The sequence below is a fragment of the Meles meles genome, chromosome 7 (assembly GCF_922984935.1).
Source record: "Meles meles chromosome 7, mMelMel3.1 paternal haplotype, whole genome shotgun sequence".
In the NCBI taxonomy this organism is placed as follows: domain Eukaryota; kingdom Metazoa; phylum Chordata; class Mammalia; order Carnivora; family Mustelidae; genus Meles; species Meles meles.
Genome location: NC_060072.1, coordinates 64290776 through 64308595, shown reverse-complemented (window position 1 = coordinate 64308595; position 17820 = coordinate 64290776). Strand labels below are relative to the sequence as shown.

At 47.0% G+C, this 17820-nt stretch overlaps 1 protein-coding gene across 1 annotated transcript; it reads left to right on the top strand.

Annotated features, from left to right (window-relative positions):
* The first annotated feature begins 476 nt into the window (after positions 1-476).
* On the top strand, positions 477-2479 carry LOC123947304 (cationic amino acid transporter 3-like). The gene has a single exon (XM_046013443.1). The coding sequence runs from the start codon at positions 477-479 to the stop codon at positions 2340-2342; it is 1866 nt and encodes a 621-aa protein (XP_045869399.1). The 3' UTR covers positions 2343-2479.
* The last annotated feature ends 15341 nt before the right edge of the window (positions 2480-17820 follow it).

The following is a 17820-nucleotide window of genomic DNA, read 5'->3' as shown; positions in this document are numbered from 1 at the left end:
AATTCAGTGTGTGTGTTGGGGACACCTCAAATAGTGTAGAAAGATTCCATAAGTTAAGAATTGACACTCATTATCTATCTCCTATTCTTGTTGGTAAATCATACAACAAGCACACAATCCTGGGTGTGATTCCCTCTTACCCCTGGTGTCAGTTTCTATGATTTTGGGGATGCAACAGGTTACATGTGGCCTTTGATTTTCGGTTGTTTGGGGACCGAACACCATTGTTTGGTGAACACCGTTGTTTGGTTGAACACCATTGTTCAGTAAATATGTATTGTTTTCATAGGCATTCTGGAAGGATAGCATGTACCCAAAGAAATAGGAAGCAGCAGCTTTGAAGCCTGAGCAACGGACCTCGGCAACTCCAATCCAACTTGGCTTAACTCAGCCTCACTAATCCAGATCCAACACTCTTGGCTCCAGGGACTTGCTATAGCTCCCTAATCCTTAGAATCTCCTTCAGTTCCTCTAGAATGCTGCGTCAGGCACTTCACAGGTTTGGTCAAAAGCTGGTAAGCAGACGTCCACTGGAGAAAGAAGTGGATGAGTTTAACTCTGGCATAAAACTGAGCACTCTGGATTTAGTGGCCCTGGGTGTGGGCCGCACAGTGGGTGTAGGTATGTACTTCCTGGCTAATGAGGTGGCCAGGAATCAAGCAGGACCATCCACTGTGATCTGCTTTTTGGTGGCAGGTCTAACATCACTGTTGGCTGGTCTGTGCTATGGGGAGTTTAGTGTCCGGATTCCCCATTCTGGCTCGGCATATCTCTACAGCTACATCACTGTAGGTGAACTCTGGGCTTTCATCACTGGCTGGAATCTCATCCTCTCCTTTGTTGTTGATGCATTGGCTGTGGTCCAGGCTTGGTTCTTAATGCTTGACATCTTCGTTGGGAACCAGATCTCTGAGACCCAGCAAGAGACCATCTCACAGTATGTTCCCCAAGTCATCGCAGATAATCTACACTATTTTTTTGTCATCTTTCTGTTTTTGTTTGTGGAACTGCTATCTATGAGTTGGCGTGGGTTCTTCATAGTTTTCAAACTGTTCACATTGTTGAGGGTTTTGGTTCTCAGCTTTTTCATCATCTCTGGCTTCATGAAGGGGGACCCGCACAACAGGAAACTCACAGAAGAGGACTACATACAGGCCGGACTCAATGGCACCTCTAGCTTGGGCCCTCCGGGCTCTGGAGGATTTGTCCCTTTTGGCTTTGAGGGCATTCTCCATGGATCAGCTACCTGTTTCTATGCATTTATAGGTTTCCGCCATATTGTTACCAGAGTCAAGGAATCACACAATCCCCAGCATTCCATCCCCATAGGCATTGTAATTTCACAGCTCATCTGCTTTTTGCTGTATTGTGGTGTCTCTGTGGCACTTACACTCATGGTTCCTTACTACCAGCTTCGACCTGGGAGTACCTTGCCTGAGGCATTTCTCCATATTGGCTGGGTCCCTGCCTATTATGTTGTAGCTTTTGCAATTTTTTGTAGTATTCTTATCAGCACCTATTGGGGCTTTATGTTCCCTATACATCAGATGATACGCATGATGGCAGAGGATAACGTCTTGTTCCCTTTTCTTGCCAGGATCCATACTGTCGCATATGCCCGTATCATATCCACCGTGATCTTTGGCATTATTGCAATAATCATGGTATTCTTCTTTGGACTCACTGATCTTCTGGACCTCAGGTCAATTGGGACCTTGATATCTCATTCCCTGGTAGCTCTTTGTGTTCTCATCATCAGGTATCAGCCTGAGAGGAGGAAGGAGGAAAATGAACCACAACTGCAGGAAGAGAATGGGGAAATTGAACCAAAAGTACAGGAAGAGAATGAGGAAAATGAAACAGAGGTGCAACAGGAGAATGGGGGAAATGAAATACAGGAGCAAGGGGAAACTGCACCTGCATCAGAGAAGCTGATTCTAAGGACAATATTTTTTCCAGGCAGCCCCACCCCCACTCCACTCTCTGGCTGGGTTGTCTATGTTTGCTCTTCACTGCTTGTTCTGCTGCTGACTCTCCTCTGCCTGGTGCTGGCCCACTGGCCAGGTCCGCTTTCTGGAGACCTAGTGCCTATTACCGTGATTGTTCTGCTCCTGGTGCTCATCATTGGGATCACTGGGGTCATCTGGAGACAGCCACAGAGCTCCACTCACCTGCCCTTTAAGGTCCCTGCTGTGCCTCTCCTCCCACTCCTGAGCATCTTTGTGAATGTTTGCCTTATGCTACAGATGTCAGCTGCCACCTGGGCCTTTTTTGGTGTCTGGATGTTGATTGGGGTTGCTTTCTACTTTGGCAATGGGATCCAGCAAAGCCTGGTCACTTGATCCCACTTAAAGGCCCAAACTGTAGACTCTGCAGTGAACTCAGAAGTATCAGTACATATTTGGCCTCACATCATCACCAGTGAATGCAGACCGGCTCCCCTACACAATAATGGGGAGTACTCTTGGACACATGGAAAGCTAGGCCTCCTATGAGATATTGGTGGGGGAACACTAATAGAGATTTGTGTTTATGGTATAGTAAATGATGTGTCTTTGCTCTTCCTCCCTCCTTTTTTTTACTTTCTACTTAAAAAAAAGGATTTTATATCTTTATTTGATAGAGAAAGACAGAGCTATTGAGGGAACACAAGCAGGGGATGCAGCAGGCAGAGGGAGAAGCAGGCTTCTCACAGAGCAGAAGGCCTAATGCAGGGATCAAGCCCATGACCCTGGGATCATGACCTGAACTGAAGGCAGATGCTTAACTAACTGAGCCACCCAGGCTCCTGTAATTTCTACTTTGCCTTTGTGTCCATAGTTGCTCACTGGCTTTTACAAAAGTAGTATTAAAAGAAACTTGAAACACATGTTTTCATTTTCTTTGGTTAAATCCACAGGGAAGGAGGTGGCTAGCTGGCTCAGTCAGTAGAGTATCCCTTTTGCTCTGAGGCTGGTGAGTTTGAGCTCCTCATTGGCTGTGGAGATCACTTAAGAAAATATTCAGTAGCAGACTTACTGGATCATATGGTAGTGCTGTTTTAAATTTTTTGAGGACTCTCCACACTGTTTCCCATAATGCCTGCACCAATTGACTTTGCCACCAACAGTGCATGAGGATTTCCTTTTCTCCATATCTTTGGCAACACTTTGTTATTCTTGTCTTTTTGATTTTAGCCATCTTGAGAGGTATAAAGTCAAATCTGATTACACTTTTTAAAGAGTTTAATATGTTTAATTTTTTTATGTTCAGTTAGCTAACATATAGTACATCATTTCTATTTCCCTGGGATTAGTAATACTAAGTGTCTTTTCATTTGTCTGTTGGCCATCCGTATATCTTCTTCGGAAAAGTATCTATTCAGGTCCTCTGCCCATACTTTAATTGGATTTTTTGTTTTTTTGGTATTGAGTTGTGTATATTCTTTACATATTTTGAGTACTAACCCCTTACTGATATATCATTTGCAAATATCTTCTCCTATTCAGTATCCATTTTTTGTTATTGATGGTTCCCTTTTCTGTGCAAAAGCATTTTTGTTTCATGAATTTGGAAAGACATATGCACCCCATGTTTATTGCAGCATTAGTTCCAATAGCCAGGATATGGAAGCCACCCAAATGTGCCTTAATAGATGAACGGATAAAGAAGGTGTGGTCTATACGTATTTCCAATGGACTATTACTCAGCCATAAAGAAGAATGGAATCTCGCCATTTGTAACAACATGGATGGACTGGATGGGTATAATGCTTATTGAAATATGTCAAGCTGAGAAAAGCAAATGCCATATGTTTTCACTCTTATGTAGAATTTAAGAAATAATAAAATTAGAATGAAAAAGGAAAAAGGACAAACAGCAGTGCCAAAATACAAACAAACAAATAAACCAAAAACACAACACCCTAGACCCCTAAATAAAGGGAACAAACTCATGGTTGCCAAAGGGGATATGGGTAGGGGAATGGGTGATTTCAATAAAGGGAATTAAGAGTACACTAATCTTGATGAGCCCTGAGAAATGTGTGGAATTGTTGAATCATTGTATTGTGCACCTGTGAGTAATATATCAACAGTGTTTGTTCATTATACTTACATTAAAAAAAAACACAAAAGAAACTAGAAAAAGACACCCCCCAAAATGATGAAATATGACCCCTGCCCTTAAGATGCTTATATTGTAATACAGGGGGTAAAGCATAGCTGTAACACAAAGTAGAATGTTGTCATGGGTAATGTACAAATAGAGTGTCTTGGGAATTCAGAGTGGAGGATGATCAGTGTGGCTGGCACAGAAGTGAGAGCTGATGGTAAAATCAGAGAACACTTTGTAGAGAAATGGCTTTTGAGTTGGGATTTGCCACATCTTGGTGGCAGGGAGAGATTGTAGGCAGTGAGAACACCAGGATGAAAAGCACAGGAAAATGAAGCTGTGTTCAGAGCACACTGAGCAGGCTCTGTAGCTGGAGTCTTGGCTGTGTGAGGGGACAACAGATCATGCACAGGTGGACTGGAGCCAGAGCCTTCCCCTGAGCACAGAGCACTTAGGGAATGAGCCCCCTATCGTGCTGAAAATGGAATGCAGAAAAAGTATGTTGATACTTCTCATAGTGACTTCTGCATTCTTGGAGTTTAAAGTTTCTCTACTGTTGTCTGCTTTAGTCCACCTACTCAGAAAGTGCCCAGCTGAGAGCCACGTGTTCTGGGTTCTCATCCTGTTTCCACCACTATGTAGCAATTTGACCTTGGACAAGGTTCTCAGTTTTTTCTAGACTCTGCTTCTTTATGTGTAGCTGGAGAGGTCACAGCTGGTCATTTCTCATGTTCCCTTTCCTTAAAAAATTCTAGCATTTCCTCTGGTTCTTCTGTCCTGTTATTCTCTTAACTAGGTCTCCTTTCTGCATATGATCTGAACCTACCAGCTGCCTACTTTTCACTACAACCCATTATTGGAGCTGTAGAGGTCCAAAAAATAACACCCGATCCCCCTCTCCTGTGTTTGGAACTTACTGATAATCGTGACATAGAGACAGATGATTAAACCATCAGCTGTAAATCTGCAGCCTGCTTGGCTTGCTAATCTGTCATCACAGCATTTGACAGACTTCTCATCACAAGCAGTGCTGAGTATCCCTGGGCTACCACCACAGGAGAGAGTCTGTTTTATTAGTTTTTCTCCTGTATGAGCAGGTTGGATTGCATGTGTCCAGTGGGCAGGTTTGTTGTGGACAAAAAAAGAAAACCAACAGAACATTGGAAGAAGCTAACCAGGTATGCTCAGTGTTATGTGTTCACTTCATTAAGCATTCCTTAATCATTAATCATTCATTAATCATATCAAGGTCCCAGTGAGAGAGGGCCCTGTGGAGAGTGGCCAGGAATAGTATTCTGCTCAGTGGTGCTCAAACCTCAGGGGATGCCATGACACCCGGAGGGCTTGTGGAAACAGATTGCTGGGCACCGTCCCCAGTGTTTGGAATTCAGGAGGTCTGGGTGAGGCCCAGAACTTGTACTTCTAACAAGTTCCCATGTGATGCTGATACTGCTGGTCCAGGAACCACCCATTGAGAACCAGAGCTCCAGCTGAAAGCTCTTCATGTGTAAAGTTGAAGTGAGGGAAACAAAGGCGCCCTTTGTACACTCACCTTCATTTAATGAAGCATTTAGATTAAAATACCATTGTTAACACTTTCACAGTGGACAAATCATAATGAAACATTTCATAATTATATGTATAGAAAATTCACACCATGTGCACTTAAATATTATACAATTTTTATGTCAGTTTTACCTCAATAATTCTGAAATTTAGATAGCATACCACAGTTAACTGTGTCTTTCTTTTCTTGCCACACCCCCCCCCTTTTTTGCTCCTGATTATAGACCCTAGGCAAGTAGTGTATCTTGTTCACTCCCAGAGCCTCCAGCCAGGGGCCAGGCATCTAATGAACATTTAATAAACTCATGTTAAATTGATTTGAGACTTACATATTTCCTTGGTTCAGAAAGTTCTGCTTTCTTTCAGGCTAGCAGTGTGCTATTCTTTAAAACTCTCTTCTGGGAGATGTCCTCGACACACAGCATTTCTCCTTTATCCAGAACTCTATCTGTACCCAGCATCTAAAACTTTGCTCAGGTATTTCTAGTTTTGCCATTGGGTGGCTATGCCTGAATGCTGATGCCTGTCCTGTCTGTTCCATCCCTGTGGGAATAGATTCTACATTTTCTCTATCTCCAATAGTAAGAACAGTGTTGTTCATTTAAAGCACAACAGAGAAACTACATCTCTGGGGCAGGAGAATGCATGACATGACCCGCCCTGGTCCTGCTCCCTCTCTTGCCATAGGATGTGGGAAGGGGATGGAGGGAGTAAAATGGATAGAAGGCCCAACCAGGTGTACCTGATTCTAGGGAATCCCTAAACATAGACTGGCTCCAGTGAGGGCACAAGAGGCATCCTTCTTGATGCAGTCAGTTTTATGTTTTGGTATAGGAGGTCCAGTGTTTTTCTACTGTAATTATACATTACAGGGCCTGATCTGGGAGGGAGAGAGGGAAGATACTTTCTTACTTGCTGGATTTCTCATCTTCCCAAAGGATGCAGGTGGCTCCAGGGAAGCCTGCCAGAGGCAAGATTACCCATTACTTACCCATTCTTTTAGATGCTTTTTTGAGGGACTGGTGCAAAAACCTTCTGAAAGCACCTACAATTCTTTGGGGAGAGAGAACTGATACCCCTACGTGGGGAGAAAAATGGACTGAAATAGGAGGATTCATAACTGGATTGAGATTGAGGCATTGTTATTCTGGAAGGGAAGGTATGGGTTGAAACAGAGAAATAGGTATTTGTCAAGAAACACTTCCTGGAGAAGGTTTTCTATGGAGGAATTTGGGAAATAAAAGGTGTGCTGGAAAAGAAATGGGACAGTAATTCTAGGCACATGGACCTTTAAGAGACGTGAAATAATGAGACTCTTATGAAGCATGTGTTTATACATTTGAAGGGAATTTAGGAGCCCGGTTTGTATTATGTGTTGTGTATTGTGCCACAGACTGACATTCTTGAATCAGGAAGTGATGAGATATGATTCTCATTGTCACTAGAAGACAGAGAGAAGGGTGTGGACAGATGTACTCTTCCTGGGAGACAGGTGTAGCATCTGCTGTAGTCATCTAGATTGTGCTCTTCAAAGTGTGGTCCATGGACCAGCAGCCAGGATGTCCCTGGGAGCTTCTTAGAAATGCAGACTCCCAGGCCCCCATGCAACATGCTGAATCAGAATCCGCATTTTTAAGAGGCTCCAAGTGATTTGTAAGGTCTTTTAGCTTTGAGAAACAACGGCCTTAGATGTGGATCACAGGTGTCTGGCCTCAGGTGGGCACTATGGAAGGTGTGAGAACTTTGGAACTGGGAACACAAGAGGAGGGGCCTATGCTGGGGAGTTGAATTTGGGGAAGAGGGAGAAGTGTGGGGTCTGACTGCCTGCCTGTCTCCAGGACTCCCATACCAGTCACTATGGCAGGGTGTAGCACTCTGCCCACTGTGGGTAAAAAGCCTGTGGTGCCCTCAATCAAGTCTGCCTGGTCCTCAGGTCTCCTCTGGGGCAAACATTGGGTGGGTGGTGACTGCTGCCAATTCTATTTCCCCTCTTTCATCTGATGGTCTGAAAGGGCCTAGGGAGATCATATTAGTCATGCCCCGACTCAGGGTTGTACTGTCCCTTAATCAAATGAGTGATAACCTGATGTACTAATTGAGGAGGCTGTGGAGGTTGGGGGATGAAATAAGAATTCTTAACTATCTGTCCCAGAAATTAGGCAACTTTCATCTTTCAAAAGCTTTCAGGAGAGACAAGATGTCTACATAAGGGGTTATATACCATAATAGGGACAAAATTAGGCTTTTTAAGGAAAGATTGATGATTTTTAGTCAGTTAGTAACAAACTATATGAGACCAGTAATTCCATACACCTGGATTGACGCGCAGTGGAACAATGTTACCAGGTGGGCATTGGAGAATTTTCTTTTCTTCTTTTAATTTTTTTCAAAGAGAGAAAACAAACAAGTGGGGGGAGGATGGTCAGAGAGAGGAAGAAGCAGACCTCCCACAGAGCATGGAGCCCGATGTGGGTCTTAATCCCAGGACCCCGTGACTGTGACCTGAACCAAACCAAGTCGACTGAGCCACCCAGGTGCCTCCACTGGAGATTTTTTTTAGCCTTTCAAGGGTTTGTGTACCTCATCCCCAATAAGAATAGGTGATAAACAGAAGCCAGTATTAAAGGAAAATAGATGGAAATTGAACATAAGGAAGAATTTTCTGAGATCAGAGGGTGATGGGGGACATGGGAGGGCTCAGGCTCTGTGACTGTGAGCATGGCTGTCTCACTTGGGTGTGGAATGCCTCTGATGGGCTCCTGCCCAGAGACAGGAAATGTACACAATGAACTCTCAAAATCTTTGTTATCTCACAAATTATCCAGTCAACTTCTTAAATGAGAGAATAGGGTGGATGCGTGGTGTAGGTAAGTGGTGAAGCATGGGGATGATGAATGACAGAAGAAAAAACACAATCTTCTTAGAACACTGAAATCTGCCACCAGTTCTCGTAACTCTCCTAAAGAATATATTGAACATTAGGACTCAAACAGACTTTTAGGGTTACAGGCCCTTCCTCTCTCTCTGTAATCATCTTGTGTCATAGGAGATTTTAAAAGCTCCTAAGGGAAAGGAACATCTCTCCCATGCATTACTTCTTCTATTTCCACAGCCCCACAGTGATGATGATGATTATATAGCTACCATTTGCTGAGTACTCCAAGCACTTTACATAATCACCTATTTTATACAAAGTTGAATGAGGTGAGTGTTGTTGTGCTCATTCTACAGAAGTTGAAACTAAGGCTCAGAGAGGTTCAGTCATTTGTGCAAAGTGAATAGTGAAGCTTGGATTTGTACCAAATTTGAGCAAAGTCTTGTACCTGCAACCCCTGAGCTCTACTCTGCATGGAGTATCAGCTCAGTGAGGGACTGCTGATCATTGAAACTTGATGGCATAGAGGTAATTGAAAGACAGTGGATAATTCCCAATCGTGAATAATGAGAAAACAATTTCTATGTGTTTAGTGGCGTGTAGTCAGAGACACATTTAGTGACGCATGCAGCTCATGCTCAGACAATCTCTCCTGGACCCCACCCTGTGTTCAGGAGCCTGGAAAGGGAACAAGGCTGGGTACATATCGTCATAAATTGCCTCATTGAAAGTCATGTGTGTGTGCCAAATATGTGGACATTTGTGTTTGAAATTTGAGTAGAAATATGCATCAAGGAGTGGGGTATGTTTCTCTTGGTATGTCTATAAATATGGTCGTATTTTTAGACTTATTGGGTATGGTGAGTGTGTGTGTGTGTATATATGTGTGTATGTGTGTGTGTGCAGGTACACAAACTCTGAAGGTTTCAACCAGCACTAAGGAACCAGGAGCCTTCCACCCCTGGCCATGGTTGGTGTGTTTTTCCCAAACCCTGATATTTATTTTCCATCACCTCTCAAGGAAACCCTAATAAGTTTCCTTCTGAGAAGTTCCTGGCTAAGATGCTGGGCTGCCGGGAGCCCTATCCATCTGCTACAGTCAGAAGAGGTTCACAGAGAAAGAGCAACAGCAGCCCCAAGGAAACCGCTCCTGTGTTTTACCCTCTAACTTCATGCACAGCTGCAGTTACAGGCACACCCCCCACATGAACACCTCCTCTCCCTAGAACCCCCTCAGGGAAGGTCCTGGGAGAAGCCACTGTATTACCTCTTCCCTTCCAAGTGGGACTCTCTCTTTGAGCCACGCCAGGAAGAGGACAATTAAAAATTGTACTAATTAAGGAATCTAGAGCGGAGCTTCTGAGAAACTGGTCATTTGTGGAGCTAATTTCATAAAATGCAGTGAGCTCTGACAGAAACAATGATGGTAAGAGGAGTTGAATGTCTCTGTTTCCTTCTTTAGAAAACCTGAAGCAAAGTTCCTAGAAGCAGGAGGCAAGACCTGCACGTGGTTTGAAGGCAGACACAGCCCAGGAAGCCCCTCCTTGACCTGCCCCCACCAGTGCTTGGCAGATTGTTTTGTGAGGGATTTTTATGACAAACTTTACTTTACATCCAACACTCTTGTCCAGAGAAGGAGGAAATGTAGATATTTATTGACATCTTGTGTCAGAAGATCTAGGAAAATTGACTATGAAGATGGTATGAGGAGGGGCGTCTCCTTTTCCCTGGGTATGCAAATTACTTAAGTTAATTTGTGTAGTATGTGCTTTTCTGTGCTTTGTGCTCTTCTCAGGAATGAGATTAAGAAATCGTTTCATTCTTACTAAAGAAGTCAGTGGGGGGAAAGAGGAGATGAAAGTTATATAGATGGAGGCATAATGGGTACCCTCTTCTATTCTACTCTATTCTTGTCCCTTCAGTAAGATCAGGTGCAAGAGAAGTGAGGAGATATGGACTCTGAGCTGGGACCCAGGTCCTGGCTCCTGTCTTCTGAATTCAAAGCCTCCAGATTCTGTAGTTTTATCTTAAGTTTCCCTGATCCTTGCATTTCACTCTCTCTTGATGAATGGAAACTTAATATCAAACGATGCCCAAAGTCAAGAAATCTTTCTCAGTAGTGTATTTCCTTGGAATTCTGTCCTCCCAATCTCTGACTACTGAAATCATCATCATCAATCAATCTTCAAGGTCCACTATAAAGGGTACCTCTGCCTATGCCTTCCTGGAGAAATTTATTTCCTTTGGTCTCTCCTACTCCTTTATGTCACTCTCACCATAGCTGTCTCTCTGCACTGTGTTCAGCTGTAGTTACCCTGTGTCCTCTCTTCCTCCCTCACTCACCTATAAGTTTCTGGAGTGGGGAGACTGTGCCCTATATATTTTTATATTCTCTCCACTGTGCTTAACACAGACCTATAGAATTGCTAAATAACTTTCAGGTATGGTATAAAATAGGGAAAGAGCCCATGAAGAGATGTGTCGAAGGAGAGGTATTATGAAAACTGATAAAGGATAATTACTGTGATTGTAGGTCTGCACATGATGCTTTCAGGTATGGATCATCTTATTAGGAAATGTTGATCCCACTAGTAGATTTATTCCCACATAACACATTTAGTCATTGTTCATTCTTTCTCTCTTTCAAATATAGAGCTTTTCCTACAGGGATATAGACAATAAGCAAGAAAAATATAATGTTCAATAATTCCAGAGTGTGATGAACCCACGAAGGAAATAAACAGGGTGTCGTGATCAAGAATAACAGGGAATTTTGTTTAGACAGTGAGGCTAGGAATGTCCTTTATGGCCACTGTCATATATTTACTCTACTATGATTATGAGTTAATTCAGTGTCTAACCTGAAGAAAAATAATAAGAAAATCAGAAGGAGAATAAAAGCCTTCCCACCAGGGTGTGTGTTTGTCAACCCAAGCATAAGATTGGTTCCTTCTTTGGTCCAATTCCCAACCGCCCCTCTGTCTTGGGAAGGGGGCAAGTCAGGGCCTTCCCCTTGCCTCAGGATGGATCCTGTCCCCTCTTCTCCAGCCTAGGAGTCTGCAGACAAAACAGTTGTTAAGAGGTTTGTTCTTGCTAGAGACTTGGAGACAGATCAAGGTAGAGGCCTCTAAAATAATGTCTCAGGATGTGAGGAGCTGGGCAAGAGATGGAGACAGCAGTTCACAAAAAAAGAGACTAGTTGTAGTTACAGAGACCCCCTCTCACCTCCCAGCACAGTCTCAGTGGGTTCTGGGCTCTGTTCTCCTTGGAGGAGCTGCTCAGGGCTTTGGGGGTTTTGGGTATGGGGAAAGATACCCCAAGTGACTTTAAAGACCACCTGACCCTGGTCATCTCTGGTTCCCTGTTCCACGGCTGAAGACAACCCAGGCTGTGAGGAGCAGGCAGTCGGCCAGTATCCCAGCAGCCTCAGCTAACTTGTTCATTACCTGGGTCTTCCTTTCCTTTCCTCTCCCACTCCTCCAGGGACAGGTTGGAAGTACTCCTTTCGATCTCTCGCAGAGCAGGGGTTCCATTCAGAAAGGCTTGGTAGGGGGGTTGAAGGTAAGAGAAATCTGAGACCTGAAGCTTTTATACCCACTAACCCTTTCCTGACCCTGCTTCCTGTTGGGATACGTGTTTTGGGTGTGCATACTATAGGTATACTAAGAAAGATTAGTAATCATCATGTGGGCTCAGGGTGCTGGCTGAAGTTTAAAGATGACTAGTTCACTGTAGGGGCTCAGGAGCTTCAGGAGGTCACTTAGATTCTGCCAGAATACGGACATTCAGGCTGGTGTGCTAGGTGAGGGGTCCAAGATATGGGAGTCCTGGCTGAAAAGAAGGTGTGTGGTGTAGATGGGGTGGGGGAACAGTGGCTAAGCTCTTGGGGGTGGGTGTCCTGATGACCTGAGTTGGGCTGGGTGGACGTTGGATGGAGAGGAGGACACCTCCTCAGCCTAGGGAGGACTCCAGGTTCAGGGCCTGTCTTAGAGCACATTCTCTCCAGGTGGCCCAGAGGGGAAGGGAGGAGAATGGGGAGGAGCCATTTCAGACCAGTCCAGCCTCATTCCTTCCCCTTTACCCTCCTTCACCAACCTAAGCCCAGCTCCTCATTGGGCCATTTCACACTTACTATACACCTGCTGTGTGCACAGAGTTCCAAAGTGTTCTCTGGCCATTCCCACTCTGGTAACGAAGCACTGCCTTCCCCTTGCAGGCCAGGCAGATACTCAGACTCCTGGGCACCTGGGTTGACCCTCAGGTCCAGAAGGCCCCTCTGAAGCCTGGGATCTGACACCTAGGTATTTATGACATACCATGGGGAACCTGAAGACGTGGGAGAGAAGGGGAAGGTTGGGAAAGAGCCCCAAAATTTCTGTGGACAGTCTGGTACCTTACAGCAGGGAGAAGGATTAAAGCGGGAGGAGCGGAAGAACTTCCGGGTAGCCGACAGCGCTGCTTGTTTTCTGAAGCAGAAATGCTGGGCCTGATATAGGGAGGGACAGCATGAAGGGACCCACAGAGGGAGGTCTTCTCCCCAGGAGTGCTGGGGTTCATCAAGATGTGGCAGGGGGAGGGAGACTTCACAGAGCAAACAGGCAGAAAATGAGGAGAGACTCTGGGGGGACCTTAGGCTTCCACGTGGAGGCTTGAGTCCTGCCCTGCACACACAGGGTCATTGTTAACCACAAGCACTCTGCTGGGCTCTCAGCTGTCAGTGATCTGTTGGGAGAAAAGAGGCACAGAGTTCTTTCTCTTTGGCAAACCAGCGCTGGGAGAGAGGGGGAGTCTTCCTCCAGCCAGAGTGGAGGCAGAGATGGGATGACCTGATTAGGAACAAGCACTGTTTGGCTCTGTCCTCTCCTGAGACGGAGTGGGTTTGGGGTGAACAGGTCATCAGGCGTTTTGGAGGTCCCAGGGCTGCCCAGGGTCCCATTGGACCTGGGGTGGAGACAAGCTGTGGGGGGCTGTTCCCTCCCCTCCTCATGCCACTCAAGAGGAGGCTAGGCTTGCCATGGTGGGTTGGGCTTCCTCAGGTGGGAACGAAGTACCACAGGTCTTCATCTGGTTATCCTGTTCTTCTGGCACACCCCTGTCCATCACTTTGCTGATGGAGAGATATCTCTTCAGTCCTCCTTAACACCTGACTGGACTTGGTCTGCCTGCAGGAAAGGAGGCAGAAGGCAGGAGGAGAAAGCATGGGGCAAATGTTCCTCCTTCCACTGGGTTTTGAGCCCTGCTCTACACCCTAGATTCTGAAGGGTGGGAGAGTTGTGAAAGCAGATGTAGGAATGACTAGAAATGGGGCAAAATGGTGGGATGTAGCCAGGTGGAGAGATGGAGGTAATGGAAGGTGGAGCCCACTGGGAGGTGGGGCTGTCTGAGGAGGTGAGCCAGGAGTGGAGGGAGGCAGGCTGGGTAGGGAGAGAAGTTGTTCAGGTGGAAGGGGACAGAGAGGGAGGTGGTCAGGGAGGGGTCAGAGGGAAGGGGGTGGACAGTGGGAGGAAGTGGAAGCACCAGGATGGGCAATGGCAGATGGAAACTCAGAGATGGTCAGGGTGGCCAGTTGTCTGGAAGGAGGACTGGAGGAGGTTCCCACGGGGAGGAGGGGAAGCAGACAGCAGTTCCCTAGCAGTCAGGGTCTGGAAGGATGTAGGGAGTAAAGGCTGTGGCAGGGAAAGCAAAGCTCTTTCTGGGTCCTTGGAGGGTCCCAGGAAGGTGAGGTAAGACCTCAGAGCCACTTTTTGCTCAGGCTGAGGTCTGACTCTGGCAGGGAGATGAGGAGGCCACCTGAGATTCAGGGGTAGGGGTGAGATCCCAGCTCTCCCTGGCCCAAGGCACCTGCAGGGTATGCCCATCCGGGTTGGGGTGGGCTGGGCTGCTTCCCAGCTCTGAGCACAAAATCTAGTGGGGTTTCTTCCAAAGGGTCGTTTAGTATTTGTGGGTGACACAATCTCTCCCTTGACTGCTTAGCACAGCAAGTCCTGTCCTATAACTGTGTCCCACACTGTCTGTCCATAAAGAACATTTTGGACTTGTAATTCAGGGACATTAGGAGTGACTTTCTGCAGGACAGCTCCTTGGGGCTGATTAACCCTTTATATCCTTCTGATGTGAGGGCTGAGCGCTATATCCCAAACTTTTTCACCATGGCCAGCTGCATTAAAAATTATTAGGGAAAATGCTACCTGCCGCACTAGGGACCAAGAGTGGTGAGGAGTGAGGGCCAGGAGTGGGGGAGTCAGAGGGAGCTGGCCTAGTCAGAGATCAAGTTTCCCTAGGTGAGTGCAACTGAAGCTGAAGAGGTTGGGGTTTCTGTTTCAGAGACAGCAGCCCTGAAGGGTGTTGGGGAGATGCTCACCACAGGGGCTAGGCAATGGAGTGCGGGGTTTCCCATCAGTGGGTACGTTGCCGGTGAAAACTTTACCTGTCTTAATCTTCACAGAGATATTAGGTAAATTTTAATAATCCCACCTTACAGGTGATGGAACTGAGGCTCAGAGAGGTTATGTCAAGGGCCCAAGGTAACACAGCATATGAAGAGACAAAGACAGGATTTGAACTCAGGTCCTTGTCTCCTGAGCTCTTGATCTTTCTCTCACCCCACAGGGCAGAAGACCTTACTCTTCTCTGTGTCTGCCTCAGCTGTAGGCCTGGGGGTGTGGGTGGGGAGGAGGATGGCAGGTAGATCTCTGAAGTGTTTATTGTGTGAAGGACTGAGTTATCTGTGCAGGTGGCACTTTCACAGTGTTGGTCACAGTCCTGGAGACCCTGGTGGCAGGAGGGGCGATAGAGCAGAGGAGCTCCAGTGTGGGCCATGAAACTGGAAATAGCTTTCCTGTGGGTTTCCTTGCTTTCCCCTGGATGTTCTATATCTCTAGGATCTAGAGAACTGGGCTCTGGATCCTTAGAAGAAAGGACTAGAGTGGCATGTATGTGTGCATAAGTGTGTTTGATGAGTGTGAGAGTGTGTAAGTCTGGGTGTGCATGCCTGTCTGTTAATGAGTTTGTGAGTATATGTGTTTGTGTTGCATACACATGAGAAATTTTGTGCTGTGTGGGTGTGTATATGTGTATAATTGGAGGGTATGTATCTGTGGGTATGTATGAGTGTGAATGTGTGTGTGTGTTTGTGTGTGTGTGTATGTGTGTGTGTGTGCTGTCCTAGGGGAGCTTGAAGGCCCATAGTGGCAGATGTCTTGGATTTGTGGTAATTTCCAGCAAGTTCCAGGCTGTGCTATGGGGTGGGGGGAGGGGGGAGGTCAGGAGAGGAAGTCTGTTAGTGCTGGGGTGTGGGGGATGTGGAGCCTGAGCAGTGGGTGTCTCTGTCCTTCCAGGCACAGGGGGATGGCGTCAGGGTCCTGCGTCCGAGGCTGAGTGGAGACTGGGTCCTGAGGCCTGCTCTCAGGGCTGCATTGGAAGAGCTCTGAGACCCTGCCCTGACCAGAGAGGTCATTAAAATGCTGGGCCAGGCTTGGAAGGAGGACAGACAGCGGAGGGTTCAGGCCTGCTTTCCCTCAGCCCCACTCCCAGGAACTGGGTTGATGTATCCAGGCTGCTCTCCTAACTCTTGGCTCCACCCATTCTGCCTGATGGCCTGAGAGTCCCCAGAAGTCCCTGTGTGCCCCCTGCTGAGGCTGGCATGACCAGAGTCACACTGAAAACCAATGTCTCTAGTTGGTTCTACCCAGGCAGGTGCAGAACAAGTCCTTGTCTCCTGGAAGCTTCTGGTGAGGCCATGTGTACATTCTTACTGAAGGTCACAGCAGCTGAGGCTGTGGGACCCCTTGTGCTGGGAAGTTCTGACCGAGTCTAGCTCAGTTCCACTTGTGGCACTTCCTGCTCCATGAGGATGAACTCAGCAACCCCCAGCATGGAAGGGGTTTCTTCTGGATGGGAAGTGGGTCAGAGTGTAGGGACACTGAGAGGATGTGGGGTAAAGCCTGGTGGGTCACAGATGGTCAGATCTTTCCTGGGCAGAAGGGCAGTGATCAGCAGGACAGATTCAGAGAAGAGAACTCAGAGAGCACCAGTTTCCTGTCTGTTTCCCCTGTCACCCCAGACAGTGCCAGGGGAATTGGAAACAGGGATGTGGTAGGAGGGAGCAGATGAGAAAGGGGAAAGGGCTTCCCTGTCTGCAGCTGGGAGGAGGCTCTGGAAACACAGGGAAAAGAGTTGATGATGAATGAGGAGAAGTTCCTCTAGCAGCTCAGAAAGTTGGAGGAGAGGGGCAGGGCTGTGGGGCTCTGAGGAGCAGAGAAGGTGTGCCGAGGGTTGTGGTGTGCAGAGCATGGTGTGTGTGGCCTACATGTCTGTGCTCCATGGTTGACAGTCCTCTGTGCCCCAGTTCTGGGTATAAGCATATGTCACGTGGGGAAGCCGGAGCTCTGACGTGGGTGTTTAACCCAGGGCTGTGAGCTGGCTTCCCACTGGGCCCTATAAAGTATGCTTTCTTAGAGGAGCTGAGATCAGCACCTTTGGGAATCAAGAACTCGTGGGCTTCAGCTCTGGCTCTATTTCTCAGCTGGGGCACTGTAAGGCATCACCTCTGGGAGCTGGGATGTTACCTGCTGTCCAGTAATAAAGGAAAGTCAGGTGGCCTTTCTGTGCTAGCAGCTCCAAGGCTGGGGACCAGAAAAGGGAAGGGGCTGGGGCAAGGGATGGCATTTCAGGGCCCGAACAGAATAAGGGATGACAGTGGGATGGGTGACGGGAGGGGATTCCCACATTCAGAAATTTCTGGGATTTTGCAGGAGCCCCAGACCCCCCAGCCTGGCAGCCCAGCCCTGTCTCAGGGCCAAGGGCTGGCTCTGCAGGGAGCGCTGTTCTCTGTTGCCCTCTTGTGGCCGCTGATCCCTTCGCAGGTCTGCTGAGAAGCTTCCCTCAAGTCCCTGGGACCTTGTCCTTTGCCCCCTGGTGGAAATTGCATTTATCAGGAAAAGAGATCATTGGCCTCTAAAGTCCATCTTTCCCCCATCTCCTCTGGTTTCTGGAGGCACTCGGCATCTCCTGAAGGCTGGGAACGTCTTCCTGACATTTCACCCTATTTGCCATTGCTCGAAGGGTTAAGTTGTGATTTGGGAGATGCGCAGAGGAGACAAAGGGTTGAGATGAAGATATTGAGCCGAGAGTAATTTCTCTTCCCCTGGGGTCCATCTACAACCTCAACTCCCGGGTCACTGAGATTTCTGAGAGAAAGACAGCAGGGCTACTAACATTCCTGGAGACACTGGGTCTGGAGCAGACCGGGCATTATGAGTCTAAGCTTCTGTGAATTTGCACCGGAT